The sequence below is a fragment of the Canis aureus genome, chromosome 1, assembly GCF_053574225.1.
Source record: "Canis aureus isolate CA01 chromosome 1, VMU_Caureus_v.1.0, whole genome shotgun sequence".
NCBI lineage: Eukaryota > Metazoa > Chordata > Mammalia > Carnivora > Canidae > Canis > Canis aureus.
In genome coordinates this window covers 83746030-83766873 of record NC_135611.1, presented here as the reverse complement: position 1 = coordinate 83766873, position 20844 = coordinate 83746030, and the positions used below count along the sequence as shown (strand labels likewise).

General features: G+C 38.5%; 1 protein-coding gene across 1 annotated transcript in view; it reads left to right on the top strand.

The window, feature by feature from the left end:
• Positions 1 to 2961, top strand: part of OSTF1 (osteoclast stimulating factor 1) — a 55156-nt gene extending 52195 nt beyond the window's left edge. Inside the window, exon 10 of the mRNA XM_077906775.1 lies at positions 2430 to 2961. Coding sequence (XP_077762901.1) covers positions 2430 to 2488 — 59 coding nt within the window. The 3' untranslated portion in view covers positions 2489 to 2961. The remainder of the gene's footprint in view (positions 1 to 2429) is intronic.
• The last annotated feature ends 17883 nt before the right edge of the window (positions 2962 to 20844 follow it).

The following is a 20844-nucleotide window of genomic DNA, read 5'->3' as shown; positions in this document are numbered from 1 at the left end:
TGAAATAAAGGGCAGAAGTAACCATTGAAGGAAAAAAACATCTCAAATGGGCAAAACAGGATTGTAGCAGCAGAGTAGGGTAGGAAAGAGCTTTGTTATTATCTTTTTGTCTTTAGCTTGAAAAACTGCTTTTCCCAAGTTTACAGTGAGTCATGAAGTTGGTGTGTGTGTGTATCCAACAAAGTATATTCCACCCAGATCTCCAGAACTTCTGATTAAGGAGGATGGAGACGAATACAGACAACCTGTGGAATTCTAGTAGTTTGGAAGCTGGTGTGAAATCATTGAATTTTGCCTCTGTCCGGCTTATATCTGCTTGTTCTTTCATCTTTCCTTCTTATAAAAAAATAAATTTGTCTCTACCTCCTTTGTACTAGCTCTCTCCTGTCCCTTCCTTTTTCTCAATATTTTCCTAAATTTGTAAAGATAATGAGTGAAAAAAAAACTACAGTATCATTAGCATACCTAAAATTAATAATTCCTTCATATCATTGTATAACCTTGACATTGTCTAACATTTGCCATACACATTTGTTTATACTTTGTTTACTTATTAATCTGTTTGCTTAATTTGTTTATAGTTGAAGTCAGGGTCTTTTTTTTTTTTTTTTAAAGATTTTATTTATTCATGAGAGACACAGAGAGAGAGAGAGGCACAGACACAGGCAGAAGGAGAAGCAGGCTCCATGCAGGGAGCCTGATGTGGTACTTGATCCAGGGTCTCTAGGATCACGCCCTGGGCTGCAGGCGGCGCTAAACCGCTGCGCCACCGGGGCTGCCCTGAAGTCAGGGTCTGAAGAAAATCAAGCTCTTATTGGGAGATATGTCTCTTAAATCACCTTTTCTCCCTCTTTTGTTAGCCTGGCAATTACTTATTAAGGAAGCTGGGTCAGTTTTCCTGACTTTTCCAGTCTAGACATTGCATATACGCACCCTCTGGTGTTGTTTGTCATGATCCTCTCTCCTCTGTATTTTTGTCAACTGGTGTTAAATCTCGATTAGATTTTACATTTTATCTGTCTATCTAAGGGGTAGAGGGAATAATATGTCATGAAGAAAGCTGTGTTGTTTCATCAGAGGCACATAATATCTGTTGCTTGTCCTCTGACGTTAGCATTTATTGATGATCATTGTGTAGATCCATTGTTTCACCAACAGTTGTAAAACAAGTGATACTCAAATTCTGTCATTCCTTTCTCAGTTATCAGATGGGACATTCTATAAAAAATTTTTTTTCTTCATCCATGGTTTGATTACTCAGAGTTAATAGTTTGTGGAGTAGGGGCAGAAATAGAGGCTTGATTTTTGTCTTTGTTAGTGAGTTTTTGAAATAAGGTACTGATTCCCTATTGTTCTCCAAAGAGGACTAGTGAATTCTCTTTGCTGCGTGTTGAAATATTTGCTGTGTTGCAATCCACTGTATTTAGTACCCTTACTGATAGCTCCTCTTTGGCTAGTGGAAGAGGTCCCTTCAGGTTGGATCTTGAATCTTTTTAATACGACATTCTCTTTGATGGCGCCCTTGTTGTATGGCATGATGAACAGTTCCACTTAGCATCTTTTACATTTTTGTGCCCCAGACTTGGCATCAGTCATGTCTCCAGTAAGTGTGGGGAGATAGTATTTAGAGACCATGATAACATACATTTTTGAGCTCTAGCAGTGGTTCTCCTTGCATTTCAATTTTCCACCTAAAATTATACCTCGTTGTAACCTGTTGCTTTATAAGCATTTAACTAGACAGTTGAAGAGGTGAGCAGTTAAAGATCAGATAACCCTGTTCAAGCCTGATTTAACATATGGTGGGGTTTGGTTCTTTCTATTTCAAACATACATACATACATACATTTATTTATTTCATTCTTTTGCTCCTGAGTCTACTTTATCTGTGCGTTTAAAAATAAAAGTGAAGCTGCTTTTTCCTTTTCCTTTTTTCATTCTCTTCCTTTTCCTTTTTTCCCCTCATTAGTTATCTTTCTGCCCAGTGACATTGCCTTCAGGTAAGGCCACAGACTGTCGTCTGTCTGACCAAAGCCATGTGTATGCACTTGTCATTGGGAGAGGAGGTTGGAAGTACAGTTGTCAGAGTGAAGGGGCTTCCTGTGTGTTCCATGCTGACCATGGTGCATGTTGCTGGTTGCATTTTGGGCGAGATAGATTCATGGTACCTTAGCACTATGTGCTTTATTTTTTCGCATGTCTAAAGAAAGTGCAGGGAGCTGTATTTGTCAACCTCTCTGGCAGCAAAAATTGAGCAGTTAGGCAGGAAAGCAGAAGTTGGAAAAGATCTGTGGGGGATGTACTGGGATGACCCAGTCTCTGGGTCTGAGGAAAGATTACAGTTTGTTGAGCTATCAGGAGCTTTGAAAGTGAAAAACATCTGAGCAATTTGTAATTTCTCTGTTTTGTTTTTCCCCCATTCTACTTAGATGCTGTTCGAACATTAAGCAATGCCGAGGAGTATCTTGATGATGAAGACTCAGATTAATTCCCTTCTGGAGCTTTGAGATTAAAACTTCTGTTGCTTTTGCATTCCAAAACCTTTGTCTTTGCCAGAAGAGTGTTGGTAACTGTTTGGTTTTGTTTTGTTTTGTTTTTAAAGTCTATATGAATATGGAAGTATTGCACTGTGTTTGAATAGACCATGTAAATGGGTAGGTTTTCACCTTCAGTTTGCCAATAAGTGACTGGATACTTTGCTGTATAAAGTATGTTTTTGTTCACCAGAGTAGAACAAGAAGAGATTATTTCTATTTATCAAGTTAAAGGAATTTTAAGAATTTTTTTCTTTAAAAAAATCAGAATTTTTTTGTTTTGTTTTCTTAAAGTTCTTTACCTCAAGGATTGAAATATTTTGAATGGATTTTTCAAGGGGGAAACGCTTGTTAAAATAATGAACCAAAAGACTTAACAGAAAATCGTCAGCTGTTCTGACAAAAATAAACATTTTAAGAGACTGTATTTCCTTTGTCTGTTTTTGTGGTATCAGTATTTGCTGGTAAATAAAGCTTTTTATATTTATATTTAGGTAAAGGCTAATTTTATTTTTTAAGTCATGTTTCACATTTGTTAGCACAAAGGAATCGTAATAGCCAAATTTCTGCTCACTGTATATATTTGCTTTGATTAAATTCAAGATAATAATCATTGAGAAGATATATTTATAATAATATGTATAACATTAGTAATTATTAGACTTTCAGTGGTATTTCTCAGGTTATACTTAGTATGAAGAAATCCAGCAACTCATTACAGTTTGCTTGTGGTCTGAAAAATTTTTAAAGATTGATTTTCTTATCATGGAAGATGTCAACATTTTCTATAATGGAGTAGCGAAGAGCTATGACATTTTTTGTGTTCGGCTTTTCACTTTGATAGCATTTGTTTTCCCAGAGTGTGGCTCTAGCTCATAACAATTCAGATTCTTTGGCTAAAACATCAATTAATATTGCAGGGAGCCTTCTGTACCCCTGAAATGACACTTGATTTGAGATTCAAATTCTAATTTTGTCATCACTGTTGGTATTTGCCTAGATTCCAGGCCCTCGGCCCACAACCATATTTTGCAAGGACGTCAATGCAGATAGATTTCAAAAAACACGTTGGTGCAGAGAAGGAAATGTTTGAAGAAGGAAGTGGGTTAGCTCAGGAAATGAATAACTGCCACTCTGAGAGCTTTCTGTCTGTGACTGGGTTTTTTCTCTGTGGGTGCCTTGAGGAAGGGTATCCTGAGAAGTATGTTTGAGGTCTTTCTAGTACCCCATCCAAATTTTAATAAAAGGAAATCTGTATAATAGTGACAGCAGAGGATGAGCACAAAGTTTGAAATTAATGCAAGAGGGTATTTTATCCTCAACATAACTATGTTTACTAAACTTGAGTTAAGCATATATATTTCTTCCTAAGCATAAATTTGAAGATATGAAATCCTTGTAGAAATTGTATCTGTTCCCAAAGAACTTTTAGGGATTCATTCTTTATTTAAAATTTTTTTTTATTTATTAAAAATTTTTTTTTATTTCTTTATTTAAAAAAAATTTTTTAAGAGGGAGAGAGCAGGGATCCCTGGGTGGCGCAGCGGTTTGGCGCCTGCCTTTGGCCCAGGGCGCGATCCTGGAGACCCGGGATCGAATCCCACGTCGGGCTCCCGGTGCATGGAGCCTGCTTCTCCCTCTGCCTGTGTCTCTGCCTCTCTCTCTCTCACTGTGTGCCTATCATAAATAAAAAAAAAAAAAAAAAAAGAGGGAGAGAGCATGAGTGGGGGCAGGGAGGAGCAGAGGGAGAGAGAGAATCTTTAGCAGGCTCCATGCTCAGTGCAGAGCCCGACACGGGTCTCGATCTTACAATCCTGAGATCATGACCTGAGTCGAAATCAAGAGTCAGATGCCCTGCTAACTGAGCCACACAGGTGCCCCTAACGATTTATTCTTTAAAATGGGTTTTTGTGGGGCTCCTGGCTGGCTTAGTTGAAAGACTGTGACTCTTATTAATCTCGGGGTTGTGAGTTTGAGCCCCACATTGAGTGTTGAGACTGCTTAAAAATAAAATCTTTAAAATGAAATGATAAAATAACATAACATAAAATGTGGGGGTTGTGCCTTAACAAAAAGCTTTTGGAAATCTCTGACTTTTTTGTTCTTGTGTACTTTGGGCCGTGGATGATTAGGATAGATGCCAACTAAACACTTTTAATTTTTTAAACATAGACGGAGATTCAGTTTGCATGAGTATAGATAATTTTTATGAAAATGCCCTGTGCTTGATCTGGGCATATTATTTATGTCTTTGAGGAAAAGAGTAGCAAGTGGCTTCACTGTCATTGCTTTTAACATTATGGAACTGAGGAAGATTCTAGAAAGTTGGCCAGCCAGAGTTTTTTGGGGGTAGAGAGTTGACTTAGGTACATGCATGAGTTGCTGGTGAAACAAATTTGGTGAAACAAAAAAGGAGGTAGCATTTTGCTGTGGTTGAAACTTCATGGGAAAATCTGCTTTTTCTTTTCGTTTATTCAGCCTAGCTGATGGCCGCTTTTTCAAGGATGTTTAATGCTGAACTCAGCAACAAAAATCAGTTCTACAGTTCTAAGAACGTGTTACCCCTCTGATTCTGTGCAGAAGAGAGCTTTGATTATGTTCTAGAAATGACTGGAGGTTTTGCTGTAACCTGAGCTTTCTGACAGCCCCTGTGGCCTGAACTCCTTCCCAGTCCATTGTGTGCTTTAGATAAAAAATGGCTTCCAGCCTGTTGGGCAGTGAGATATACCAGCTTTCAGCCCAGTAGCCTCATGCAAAGAATGGTTTTTATCAGTTTCCCATTTTAGTTTACTTTCTGGGACTGGTCTGCGACAAATTATTTGTTGTTGGGCTGCCATGCTTTGCATTGTCAATTTGTTGATTTCTGTATTTCTCTGGTGAGCTTTCCCCACCCCATTGTTTTATTTTTTTTCAGTAGAGTGGCCATGTTGTTCACTAAAGGGAAATGTTGAACAAAGTGGTAGTGACCTTTTTTTTTTCTTAATCTTAAAAAACAAATTGGAAATAGTGCTGCAAATGAAATCTCAGATAATTTTAGGCAGAGGAAAATAAAATCTTTCCATATAAGCCACCTTCATAAAGGTTCTTTATTATGTAGAATTTCTGATTTACTAGTATTTCTTATTGTGAGCTCTGTGCTTCTCATCTTTGTGAGGGATGATTTATTTTCTGATAGGCTATATGGAGCCTAAAACTTATATCAGCTTTTACCCTGTTGGCTTTGACTTTGTGCTTGTTCTCTCGAATTTTATGTTGTAAATATGTTTATAGCAGTAATACATAGACAGCTATACATTGTACAGCCAAACTTTGAAGTCTCTACTGAAAGTTGAGGTTTTGGTGGGAGAAGTATTGCAAAATATTCTGTTCTCCCTATTTTAACTGAAAATACAGCTTTGGTGAGATTTTCTTAAGTGAAGGAAAAATTGTAGACCACAAATTTCTGGTTGCTTTCCCCTTATTTCTTAATAACAAGCCTTTACATTGGCCCATCCCTTAAAATGACATAAAATTAAGTAAAACTACTATTTATTAAATGCCTACCCTGCCAGTTCCTATACCAGGCAGTTTCACAGACATGATGTCATTTGATCTTTACAGCAACCCAGGCAGTGAACATTAATGCCTCTATCTTTTTACAGAAAGGCTGAGGTTTGAAGAAGTTAAGTAGTGAGCTCAAGGTCACACTGCTTGAAGATGGAAGTGCAGGTCTGGCCAAGTCCTGAGCTAATGCACCTGCAGCCTACTGCATCTGGCAGAGGATGCCATTCACATTCAGCCAGAAAAATATGCAGAAACAAACCAGCTCCTTTTCCAACTCAAGCCCTGGATGTGGCATCTAATAAATTCAGTATTTCTACTAATTTACTTAAATGTATTATTTAAACCAATCCTAAGAGCCTTAAAAAAAAAAAAAAAAAGGATTTTCCCCTATTTCCCCCCAGAAAATTTTTTTGCATTTTTGATTCCCAGTAACCCTGAAGAAATATGATTTGATGAATGAGTTTCCAAATTCTCCTCTCTTTGCAATAACTATAAATGAGTGCAAAAGAAGGAAAGCCTTGATTAGCAACTAATCGCTTTGCTCTGAATTTGTATTGCTAACTTCAACATTTTCCTCAGATGGTCTGAGAGCTCCTCACATATTTCCGTGTGATCATAAAACGAACTGTGTGCCTGGGAAGGGTTAGAGAATATTGTCTTACCCAAGTCTGGGAGTTTGCATGGACATGTAGGATATACCTCCTCCCACTTCCCACGCAGTTCTGTTGTCTTCTGCCAGTGGCCATCTGCCTGGGGCTCCTAGCAGGCTCAGCCTTCCACCTATACTTCATTCTTGCCAACTGGGGGGCTGGGGTGAGGTCAGGTTCCTGGCTGTGGCTGAAAACTGAAGAAATACAAAAGTATGAGTTAGCCTGAGAGGGAGCAGGAAGGAAAGTGGAAGAAGAGACTAGGAGGAAAGAGGGTGAGTAGCAAAGGAGAAATGGTGACCCTCTCTAAGTTAAACAGACTTTTTTTATTTTAATTTTTTTTTATTTATTTATGATAGTCACAGAGAGAGAGAGAGAGAGGCAGAGACACAGGCAGAGGGAGAAGCAGGCTCCATGCACCGGGAGCCCGACGTGGGATTCGATCCTGGGTCTCCAGGATTGCGCCCTGGGCCAAAGGCAGGTGCTAAACCGCTGCGCCACCCAGGGATCCCGTTAAACAGACTTCTGATACAAAATCATGATGCTTCAAGAAGTGGCTAAGAGTATGGGCTTTGGGGTGGAACTCTGGATTCAGGTCTGGCTCTACTGTTTATTGCTGAGTGACCTTGAACACATTACCTAAAACATTCAGATTCATTAGCTGTAACTCAGGGGTAAATCATACCTATTGCTGAAGTTAAGAAGATGCCTTCTAAATGAAGACTAAGTCTCAGATGTGGAAATAAGGCCTCTTTGGACTCAGGTTGGTGTGAAGAATTAGCCAGAGGTCACTCATTGATGACTAGAAAGAGCTTCAGAGAAATCCACAGCTCTCTGAAGAGCTCTTAGCAAGAGGGATTGCACCACCATGACACTGGCTCAGGGAAAACCCATCCTGCAGCCCTTACCCTGGCATTTCTGAGCCCAGTAATGAGGCTCAGATATGTTGGCTCATGTGAATTCAAAGTGTCATTGCTGCATCAATTTTTAAGAGGACCTTGGTCAGGGACCTTTCCTGAGGTTACAGCATAACCCACTGTGGTTGCTACGTGAACTTTGAGGCATACCCCTCGTCTGCAGTAGGACGCGTGAAGAACTGGGTTCATCTCAGAGCTGGGTTTCGATAGCAGATCTCAGGATACTAAGAATACTTGAAGTTCTACTTTGCCCCAGCCAAGTATATGAGTGTGATGTGGGAGGTTTTTACTGTATCTTTAGGTACATTTATCAGAGCCATGGGTATTGTTCTATGAGTCATAGGCTTTTCATTGGTTTTTAACCTTTGGGTCATCACTTAGAGATAATTATGGAATTTGTGAATGCCTTTCTTCTCTCTCTTAAAACTGGAAATTGTGCCTTATCTCTTGCTCCATTTTTCCTTATTAGTTGGCAGTGTTTTTTTCTGAACTGTTGGGAGAATTCATTAATTACTCCTGCTGCTACTACCTCTAAACTATTAAGCATTTATTCCCCACTAGGAAATTTCAGCAAGAACACTGTAACTGCTAGTATAAGAATTTTCTTAAAATTTGTCCATGAGCTGTCCTTAGATATGACTTATTCAGTACAATGTCGAGCTCCTCTTCTACTTTTTAAATAGATAAAGCCTGAGGTTCAGAAGTGGCTTTTTTTCATAAGATTTTATTTGAGAGAGTGTGCATACACGGGAATGAGTGGGGGGAGGGGCAGAGGGAGAAGCAGCCTTCCCACTGAGCAGGGGGCCCATATGGGGCTCCCATCCCAGGACCCTGAGATCATAACCTGAGCCAAAGTCAGCCACTTAACCAGATACTTAACTGATTGAGCCACCCAGATACCCCTTTCTCGTTGACTTTCTATTAGAAACCACAGCAAGGTCATTGCAGAACTGATCACTGATGAGGAATCGAATACATGGGATTTGAGATCATTGTCGTGGGTCTTTTCTTTCCAGATTGTGTTGTTTTGTGAGAGATTGTTTTCCCACTATAGGTATGCTTTCTTTACATCAGCGAATTTTTTTTAATTAGTATTTTTATTTATTTTTAAAGATTTTATTTATTTATTTGACAGAGAGAGGGGTGTAGGGAGAGCACAGAGAGAGAGAGGGAGAAGGAGAAACAGACTCCCCCTGCTGAGAAGGGAACCTGATGCAAGGCTTGAACCCAGGACCCCGGGATCATGATCTGAGCCAAAGGCAGATGCTTAACTGACTGACCCACCAAGCTCCCTACTTACTGGTTTTCCAGGTCCTGTATATCTCTCTCTCTCTCTCTCTCTCTTGCGCCTCAACCTCCCTTTTTTTTTCCTTCAATCAATTGCATTTTAGCCACACAGAGGGGAAATCAGAAAGGGCTGATTGCATCAGCTATTTTTTTTTCCACTTTTATCTCCTGCTAAAAGGTTAATATGGGGAAAAATTGAAATGCTAGCCAAAATAAAATTTGAAATAAGTGAGTTTATGATCCTTGTTTTGTGGCTGGCCTCTCTTGGCTATCCTAGATGAAAAGGAATTGAAATACTTGTGTCCTAATTTTTATGGTGTCTGAGTCACTGCAATAATATGACTTCATTCTGTGGAATATATGCAATCACAGGCTGTCACTGTTCCCTGTGCTTTCTCTCTTTCTCATCCATCAGCAAGGACTATTGCTGGATGTTTAGCAAATACCTGTTAGCATTTTTATGTTGGAGGTATCTGCTCTTTAAATTGAAGAATAATAACTAAATATGTTGAGCGGTTTGACTTAGTACTTGTCCAGCAGCCTCATCATTTTGACCAATGGATGAATTCTAAGAAATGAAACCATGGTAAATAGGCAATGTTTCAGTCCACATTTGTGGCTGCTATATTTTCCTTTGAACCAAGAGCCCTGTAAACTTGGTAATGACTTCAAATGAATAAGAATACAAGGCTGGTTTCATTTCCTGTTTTCATTGATGTGCCTTGCTTATTTTAATGGTTTGCATATATTTTTTTATTGCAGTGTTAATGATTTCACATATATTCATACCAACAGGAAAAATCTCTTTGTGTTCAGATTAGTTGGGGGGTTGCTCCTGTTGCCTACAGTTGTGGTTTAATACTAAAACTATAGCAATATACATTTAGTACTGTCACATTTTCCTTTTTACTACAAGCTATATAGCAAACTTTATTCTCTGTATGTCATTTTTCTTTTTCAGCATAATTTCTTTACTGTGAGAAAAGCTACCAATTCTCATTTTTAAAGAATTCTTCAGTCATATATTATTTTCTTGTTCTCTATATTGTAAAAACCCATAATTCTTGTCTCCATACCAGTAAGGAGTTTTTCGTTGTAATTTGAGAGATTGTCTATTTTTTGATCTCTCAAACGTTGATTTACATTATGCTGTTGCCTGAAATAGCTTTAACTTTTTAGTTGAAGTTAGAATTAGCTATTCTCAAGTATTATTTAATTGCCCTGCATGTGTTTCTTAAATAAAGAAAAATTGGTTTCATTTATAAATATTGATTAAAACAAACTAATATTTAAATGCTGTTGGACAAGAATAAAACAATTGACAAACTTACATTTCCTTTAGAACTTTGCCTCCAGATCTGTTTGTTTTTCCTTCCCAGCTTCTTCATCACTTCCATCCAGTTTACAACCCAGTCTTATTCTTTTTAAAAAAAAATATTTTAAAAAAGATTTTATTTATTTGACAGAAAGTGAGAGAATGAGAGAGCACAAGCAGTGGGAAGGGTAGAGAGAGAGGGAGAAACAGACTCCTTGCTGATCAGGGACATTCTTACAGATTTCAGGATAAACTACAGGTAAGAGGTAGCATAATTACAAGTATGAAGAGCCACAGTTGTGACAAGGAAGATGAACGTACGCTCCGTATTTATAAATGAGGCCAAAAAACTTAATTGGTGGGAATAAAATGAAGAAGTGGACCAAGCTCATCTTCCACATGGTCTCCAGGGCACCCTGCAGGGGTGGGTCCCACTGCCTGCAAAGGCTTACTGTGCTAGTTGGCCAGCACCCCAGCTAAGGCTTTCCCCAAATTCTTTATCTTCTAACAAGGCACACTTTCTGTCCTCAGACACTTCTGTTCCATTCCTTCCTGCACACTATTGACATGAGATCATATCTAAATAATCAGCTGCCTTCTCTTGCGCTTAAAACAGATCCAGTGCCATCTCTGCTCTGAAGCATTTTTTAAAAATTTAGTTTAACTTTATTTATATTCAATTAACATATAGTGTATTATTTTCAGAGGTAGACTTCAGTGATTCATCAGTTGCATAGAACACTTATGTATCATGTGCCCTCCTTAACGTCCCTCACCCAGTTGCCCCATCCTGCAGCCTCTCTCCCTGAAGCATTTTCAGTTCAATTAAGCTGGAAATCTCTTTCTCCTTTCATTGCTTATAACATTTGCTATTTTAATTTTTCAGTTACCATATAGCAAATATTTTTGTGCTGTACTTTGTGGTTATATCCGTGCCTTTCCATATTGAGCTCTTTTTTTAAAGATTTTATTTATTCATGAAAGAGGGAGAGAGAGAGAGGCAGGCAGAGGGAGAAGCAGGCTTCATGCAGGGAGCCTGATGTGGGACTCGATCCCGGGTCTCCAAGATCACATCCTGGGCTGAAGGCGGCGCTAAACCGTTGGGCCACTGGAGCTGCTCCACATTGAGCTCTTTGATGATAATGGTCCACCATTGCTTTTGCCACAGTAAAATGCCTGGTGTAGACTGTTTAAGTTAAAAAAAAAAACAAAAACAAAACAAAAAACTGTGCATAAGATGGATCCCTCCCTTTTCTATGTAAAGTTCTATGTTTTTTTTTTTAAGATTTTTTTAATTTATTCATGAGAATACACAGAGAGTAGAGAGAGAGAGAGAGAGAGAGGCAGAGGGAGAGGGAGAGGCAGGCTCCATGCAGGGAGCCTGACATGGGACTCGATCCCAGGTCTCCAGTATCACACCCTGGGCCGAAGGCGACACTAAACCACTGAGCCACCCGGGCTGCCCAAGTTCTATGAATTTTAACACACACAGAGTTTTATAAACCCCAACATAATCAGGATACAGGGATACAGAGCAGTTCTGGTATCCCAAATAACTGTGTGCTTTCCATTTATGATCATGCCCCTGGCCAATTACTGATCTGCTCTTCATCCCTCTAGTTTTGTCTTTTCCAGAACATCATATAAATGGAATCATAAAGTGTGTAATGTTTTGAGACACTTCTAATCAGCGTAATGCCTTTGAGATCATCCAGGTTTGTTGCTAACATTGAATTCTATGAATGGAACATGGTTTGTTGCTGAACATTTGGCTTGTTTCCAGTTTTGGGCAATTATAAAAAGCTATAAACATTTATGTACAGGTTTAGTAAATCCTTTTTTAATTAAATTTCTTATTTTTTAAAAAAAATTGAGAGCAAATCAGATTTCCCTTTATTTCCATTTTTGCTGGGGGGTGAGGCAGCAGGAAAGGTGTAGGTGCCTAGATTCTAACCCCCCACCTCCACGTGGACCTGTTTCTGTGCCCAGGACTTCCCTGCCTGTCTTTCAGATGTTTGTGTATTTGTTTGTTTTCCTTCCCTGGGCATTTACTATAGAAGCCTTCATCTCTTCCTCAGCACCGCTTAGGCCCAGGGGCACAGGATCTGTGCTGCAGCCTGGATGATAATTGAGCTGTAATTGTAAATCCTCAATTTTCTGCCATAGGACAGTGGACTGAGCAAGGACCACTGCTTGGCAGGCACCTGGAAGGGGAGGCCCATGAGCTTGAAGCACAGCCGTGGGCAGGAGTTACCGGAGCCAACCCTCGCCTTGCCACTGAGCTGATAGAGACCTGGTCCAAGAGGTCTCTCCACCAAATGCAGCTGTTTCTTCATCACCTGGAAGACAGCGTCGCCCCCCAATTGGTGTCACCTGTTCCGTCACCTTGCCACCCTGCCTCAGCAGCAGTGAGCATCCCTGTTGCTGCAGCATTTCTAATGGCCAGTCATTCTCCTGGCTGCCTGCTTCCTTCTTCATGCCTACCCCCCACCCAGGCTCCTAGACCCAGTGCCAGCCAAAGTGCTTTTTGAATAAGCTGGTGAGTAAATCATCAGCATAAGTTCAAGTACTTAGCCTTAGAGATTGCCATAGGTAAGCAAATTTGTGATAGCTCTCATTAGAGGCTAAAAAAATCCCTTTTTCCCTACTGTCCACATATCTGACATGGACATGTGGAGTTTCCACATGAAGCAATTCTCCAAGTCTCTGGATGTCAACTGGATGTCCTTTATTTCAATTCTGACACTACCTACTTGGAGTTAGTGCCAGACCCCAAAGATTAAAGGCTCAGTCCTACGAGGCTGTCGTCCACCGCCCCCACCCTCCCAACTTCAGAGGCCAATCACAAGTCCATGTTGTCACTTGTGCTTCTGACTGGCTGGCTACAAACAGGATGTACCTATGAACCCCTTCTCAAGTTTGATAAGATGTTAGAATAGCTCACAGAACTCCAGAATAACAGTTTACTAGTTTTACCGCCAGATGGAAGAGATGGATAGCATGAGGTATGGGGTAATAAAGGTTTGGAGCTGATGCCATGAGTGTACCACCCTCCAGCACCTTCTCCAGACTCTTTTGGTTAGGGTTTTTACAGAGGCTTTATTACATAGGCATGATTGATTAAATCATTGACTGTAGGTGATTAACTCAACTTCCAGTTTCTGTCCTAAATGTTCCAATCTCTAATCACATGGCTGGTTGTTCTGTCAACCAATTTTCATCCTGAAGCTCTCCAGGAACCCCCAGCCACGAGTCCTATCACTAGTATACAAAAAGACACTTCCCACTTAAGAGCCCAAGGATTTTAGGAACTATGTGCCAGGAAGAGGAGAAGATTCTATATTTCTTATTGTGTCCTATACTTTCTATATGTACATAAAGAATATTTATATGAATTATATATGTTTGTACATGATGAATACTAAAATAGACACGCTCTTTCAGATTTCAGGAAAAGAGAAGATTAGTTGTGGGTGTTGCTGAAGTATAATGGATACTACTTGAATTCTGAAATCAAATAAGTGCTTCCCAAACAGATGCTTGACACTACAATTCAGGGAAATACGTGAACTTGCATAAAGATTTGCTGGTTTTGTGATTTATATAGAATTTATTATTTTTGAAACGCTTGCAACAAGTCCACAATGTCAGTTTATATCATTGACAGAATCATTCCCAATGATTCAGAAATACAAAACACTTTAAATCTAGATTTCTTAAGAACTTATCTCTGTAGACATTCTTGGAAATTTCAAGTAGAGCAAGCCATTCTCAGAAAAAGTTAAAACAGCACAAAATATTCTGACTTCCCCTTTTACAAACAGAATACAGTATGATTTACAAAGTATGGCATAGAGAAGAGTGCATTCACTTTCAGGGAGCTGAATTTGAGTCACAGATTAACTACAAACTTGCTGAATCACTTCAGGCAAGTCACCAAACCTCTCTGAGCATGTTTCCTCACCTCTGAAATGAGTGCTTTTGGTTACCACTCAGGATGATTGTGCAGATTTCAAGAGCTAATGTGCAGAAAATGCTTGTCATAATATTCATTCAGTAAATGTTGAGTTCCTGCCTTCTTTGAACTTTAACATATATATCTTTAAATTTTTATTTTTATCTAGTATGGGTCAAACTGAAGTATAAAAGAGGATGTAGGGCATACTATTTTACTTGTTGATCTAGAAATTCGTGTGCCCAGAAGATGTACCTATTCATAATTCACCCAGTTACAAAGGGAGAAAAAGTCTAGAACTGGAAAAATTTTATAACTCCTCTGATCTTAGTCTCACATTTTAATGACTAGGAATTTTTTTCTATCTGAAGTTAATTTGAGGGGTATTGGGAGAACGATGGATGAGTCACAGATCCAGGCTTCCAAAATAAGGAATATAACTTTGTGATAAGTAAGGAATAATGACATTAAATGTTTTACCTTGAACTCAAAGATTCCCAACTGCTCTCTATAGCATTTTCAGCCTGAAGTCCACTTTTTTTTTGTAAACAAAAACAAAAACAAAATATTTCGCAGCAAAAATAAGAGGAAGTTTCAGAGATTTCTTATAAACTACCTGTCCCACATTTTCCCTCATTATCAACATCTCCCACCAGGGGGTGGATTTATTACAGGTGATGAACCTGTATTGACACATTACAATCACCTAAAATCCATAGTTCATAACAGGGTTCATATTTCTATATGTTTCTATAGGTTTGGACAAATGTATAGTGCCATATACCCACTCATTATAGTATCATACAGAGTATTTCCACTGCCTTAAAAGTTTTCTTTCCTCTGCCTCGTCATCTCTCCTCCCCATCTCCCACAACCCCTACCTTTTCCAGAATGTCATATAGTTGGTATCATACCCTATGTAGCTTTTTAAGATTGGCTTCTTTCACTTAGTAATATGTGCTTAATTTGCTTCTGTGTTTTTCCTTGGCTTCATAATTCATTTCTTTTTAGCATTGAGTAATGTTCCATTGTCTGGATGTCCCATAGTTTATGTATCCATTCACTTACCAAAGAATACTTCAGTTTCTTCCAAGTCTTGGCAATTATGAATAAAGCTGCTATAAATATGGGTGTGCAGGTTTTTTTTTTTTTTAATGTGCGGACATAAATTTTCAGTTCCTTTGGATAAATACCAAGAAGCATGATGACTGGATCGTAAGGTAAGAGTATGTTTAGTGTTGTCAGAAGCCACCTTTCAAAGGGGCTTCACCATTTTGCATTTCCATCAACAATGAATGAGAATTCCTCTTTCTCCACCTTCTCACCAGCGTTTGTTGTCTGTGTTTTGGATTTAGGCATTCGGAAGAGGTGTGTAGTGTGTCTGCTTGTTGCCTTAATTTTCATTTCCCTGATGACATCTGACGTAGAGCATCTTTTCTTATAATTTGCCACCTTATGTCTTCTTTCGTAAGGTGTCTGTCATATTCTTTAACACATTTTAAAATCTAGTTATTTTCTTATTGAATTTTAGGAGTTCTTTTTATATTTTGGGTAATGTTCATTCATCAGATAGGATTTTTGCAGATATTTTCTCCCAGTCTGAGGTGGTCTTATTCTCTTAATATTATCTTTCACAGAGCAGAATTGTTTAATTTTAATGAAGTCCAGTTTAGGATTTCTTTCTTTCATGGATCAGGTCTTTGATGGTGAATTTTTTTTTTTTTTAAGATTTTTATTTATTTATTTGACAGAGAGAAAGAGCCAGAGGGCACAAGTCAGGGGAACAGCAGAGGGAGCTGCTGAGTGGGGAGCCTGATGCAGGGCTAGATCCCAGGACCCTGGGATTATGCCTGAGCCAAAGGCAGATCCTTAACTGGCTAAGCCCACCCAGGCACCCCTTTGGTGTTATATCTAAAAAGACATTATCATACCCAAGGACGACTAGGTTTTCTCCTATATTATCTTAAAGGAATTTTGTAGTTTTGCATTGTACATTTAGGTCTATGATCTATCTTGAGTTAATTTTGTGATGGGTGTAAAGTCTGTCTGGATGCCACTTTAAAAATTAATTCTTATGTATGTTCCTAAAACCCAGAGAAATAGAAAAGCCATAGAAGTCTAATCAGTGTGTCAGAACAAGGGTCAGGAGGAAATTTAGAACTGGCTTTGAGCAGCTAGTATTGTTAGGAGTCAGTTGCATAAAAGACCCTATTATTTTTCTAAAAGGCCTAAATTTGTTGGCAGCATACATATTTATTTTCCAGAGAAGGAAACACTGAATTTGATTTCAGAAACTAGGGTAAATGAGCTTCATAGTAATTAATGCCAAAATTGTTGAGTGAATTATTAAAAAAAGTAGAAATGTAGAACATTCACCTACATAACCACAACATAATCAAGACACTCAGGACATGTAACATTTTTATAATACTAATTTCCCAGTTATTTTACCAATGCCTTTGGTAGCATTCTTCTTAAATCCAGAATTTCTTTTTCCTTTTACACAAATAGTCACATACTCATCCTTGCTTTATTTGTTGTTGTTCTTATTTAAAACTTGATCATGGCAATAGCGTTTTTGCTTTAAGAACCTCTGCCCCTTTTGTTAACATGAAGTTTTATATTTTACATCTTTCTGGGGGGGGAGGTTGTTTCATTTTTGTTATTATTTAGAAATTTATCTTGAGAATTATTCTCTATATGTACATGAGAGCTTTATTGCATTTTTTTAAATTGTCAAATAGTATTTCAGTGTATGGCTGCACCATAACCTATTTGACCAGATTACAACTGATGAACATTTAAATTACTTCCAATCATTTATAATTACAAATAGTGCAGTGGTAAATAAACATTCTATGTGTCCCATTTTACACACATATCTGTAGGATAAATTCTCAGAACTGCTGAGTATGTACATGCATTTCTATAAGTATTGTCAAATTACTCTGAGAGTGTGATCACACTACATCAGCGATGTATGAGAAAGCCTGTTTACTCAGTCTTACCAACAAAGGATTCACCAAACATTTTGTGATTTTACCGCATTCTTGATAGGTTTGGTGTCTTGTGAAGCTTTTTCTTTCAAGCTCAGGAGTGTCTGAATTCTTCCGTTTCATTTTATCGCCCTTAAATCATTCTCCATGGAACAGCTCATAATTGTATTACTGCCTTGCTTAAAATCTTTCAGGGTTTCTCTGCGGGATTAGATGAGGACTTCTCAGCATGGCTAAGTCGGTTTTTTTGCTTATGTCTTTAACCTCATCCTTTACTCCCCCTCAGTGTCCACCACTCCATCCCCAGTTCTGCTCCCTTGTTCAACTACTAATAGTTCCTCCCTGAGGCCCCATGTTTGTCTCACCAGCAGCTTTTGCAGAAGCTGCTATTCTTGCCCAGAATACTTTGACTCACCCTTTGGTCATATTTCTTTACTTATCCTGATCTGGGTTAGCAGATCAGGATCTGCACTCTTTAGTTCCCCAAGTGTACATCCATCACTGAATTTATCAGCGGGCATTGGGCTTGTCTGCCTCTTCCACGGGATCATGAATTCCTTGAAATCAACGACCTCGTCTTATTGTTTGTTTACCAGATCATTAGCACAGAGTCTGTACCGGGAAAAGTTAGTTAAATAAATATAGTTCCCTACTCAAAGGCAAATATTCCCACGATATGTGTCTGCTCACATTCTTTTGTTAGCATACATGTATTTTTATTTATTTATATATGGGTTTCTTACTGTGGTAAAATATACGAGACATGGAATTTACCATTTTAACTTTTCTCATGTACAACTCAGTGGTATTAATTACATTTACACGGTTGTGCAACCATCATCACTGTCTATTTCTAAAACATTTTCATCACCTCGAACAGAAACTCTGTAACCCCCATTTTCCTCTTCTCCTAGCCCTTGGTAACCTCTAACATTTCTACCTCTACGAATTTGACTAATCTAGATATTTCACATGAGTGAAATCATATAATATTTATCCTCTTTGTCTGGCTTTTCTCTTAGCATACTATTTTCAAGTTCACCCATGGTGTAGCATATATGAGAACTTCATTTTACGGATGAATAATATTCCATTAGGTGGATGTACCATATTTTATTTCTCCATTCATCTGTTGATGGGTGGACACCTAAGTTATTTCCACCTTTTGACTGCTGTGAATAGTGCTGCAGTGAACATTGCCATACATGTGTTTGAATCCCTGTTTTAAATTATTTTGGGTATTATACCTAAGAGTGGAATTGCTGGATCATATGGCAATTCTATATTTTGTAAGGGACCACCAAACTCTTTGTCACAAGGGCTGTGCCATTTCACATTCTCACCAGCAGTGTGGAAGGGATTCAGTTTCTCCACATCCTTGCCAAGACTTGTCATTTTCCATTTTCTGTAGACATCCTAGTAGGTTTGAAGTGTTATCACATTGTGGTTTTGATTTGCATTTCCCTAGTGATAAAGGATGTTGAATATATTTTCATGTGCTTCTTGGCTATTTGTGTATCTTTATCATAGAAATTTCTACTTAAGTATTTTCCCACTTAGAAATTGTGTTGCTTGTCTTTTTAAAATTTAGTTCTAGGAATTCTTTATATATTCTGGTTATTTAAACCTTAACATATATATGATTTACAAATATTTTCTCCCATTCTGTAGGTTGTCTTTTCACTTTCTGGGTAATGCCCTTTGATACACAAAAGTTCATATCGATGAAGTCAAATTTATCTATTTTTCTTTTAGTGCTTGTGTCACATCTAAAGTTCTATCACTGACTGAATCCAAGGTCATGAAGATTTACTCCTATGTTTTCTTTTAAGAATTTTATAGTTTTCACTCTTCTGTTTATATTATTGATCCATATTAGGTTGACATTTTGTGTATAATGTGATGTACTTTGTTCTTTTGCATGTGGAAAACCAGTTGTCCTAGCACCATTTGTTGGAGAGCCTGTTCTTTCCCCATTAAATGAACTTGACACCCTTTTAAGAAACGAATTTGCCATACATGCTTGAGTTTATTTCTGGACTCTTAATGTTACTCCATTGTTCTATATTCTACTTTATGTCAGTACCACTGTGTTTTGATTAGTGTACCTCTGTAGTAAGTTTTGAAATTGGGACACGTGAGTTCTCTGACCTTGTTATTCAAAATAGTTTTGGCTATTTGAAATTCCATATGAACTTAAGGTTTGGCTTTTCCACTTCTGAAAAAAACAAGGCCATAGGGATTTTGATAAGGATTGCTTTAATCTGTAGTTTGCTTTGGATAGTATTGACCTCTTAATTTTAAGTCTTCCTACCCATGAACCTGGGATGTCTTCCTATTTATTTAAGGTCTTTAATTTTTTTCAGCAATGTTTTATAATTTTTGGTATAGGAGTCTTTTACTTCCTTTGTTAAATTTATTTCAACCCGTAAGTATTTTAGTCTTCTGGATGCTATTGTAAGTGGAGTTGCTTAATTTCTTTTTTGAGCTGTTCATTGCAAGTGTATGCACACAACTGCTTTTTTTTGTGTGTTGATTTTATATACTGTAATTTTCCTGAATTTATTAGCTCTAGCAGCTTGCTTTCTTTCTTTCTTTCTTTCTTTCTTTCTTTCTTTCTTTCTTTCTTCTTTCTTTTAAGATTTTATTTATTTATTCATGAGAGACACAGAAAGAGGCAGAGACATAGGCAGAGGGAGAAGCAGGCTCCCCGCAGGGAACTTGATTGCTGGACTCAATACTAGGACCCTGGGATCATGCCCTGAGCCAAAGGCAGATACTCAATCACTGAGCCACCCAGATGCCCCTGTTGCTTTTTAAAAAAAAATTATTTATTTATTTGAGAGAGAACCAGAGAGCGGGGTGGAGTAGTGGTGGTGGTAAAGAGGCAGAGAAAGAGAGCATGAGAGAGATAAAGAGAGATAAAGTGCTCTGTGCTGAGGCTCTCCTTCAACACTTGACCAGGTTGGCTCCTAACTTAGGGACCAGCCCAAGGTGAAGGCTTACAATCTTCTCAGGTTCTTTCTCGGCATGTGTCTTGCCCTGGGCATGCCATGTGGCTTTCTAAATTCCAGTGTACATGGCTGCTTTTGAATGTCCTGATTACCCCCTCCCCTCAAGCTTTCCCTAACTTTTGCTTTAGGCAGCCTGTTGTATATTTAGACTGTAATCTTTGTCCCAGGTGTCTAAAAATAGTTAGTTTGCCTTGCAGTGTTTTTGAGCAATGCAGACCACTTCTCTGGCTTTATTCCTGAGTTAAGTAAAACAGATAATTGCCTTGCATCAATGATAGTCCCCAGACTGCTTAGAACAGATATGCACAATTTGTGAATAAGGTCTGCACTGCTCCCTGCTGAAGTAGAGAGAAGGTTGGGAGCACAGGCACCCACTTATTCAGGACCAAAATGGCTGCCGTGTCAGGGAGGAGATGAAGCAAGGGCAAGTAAGATTGCCACAAAATTGACTTCATATGTTGAAGTGTCTTTCTCTTGATTCACTATATGTTGGTACAGTTCTGACAAAGGTGTTTCTGATAGCTTCTGCTTGCTTTTCAGTGTTTCTGTGGTAAATGAAAGCTTGGAGCCGCCAACTCTACTATGTTACAGATGCCACCAAATGCACATGGTTGCCTCTTCAATTAGACTGTATGT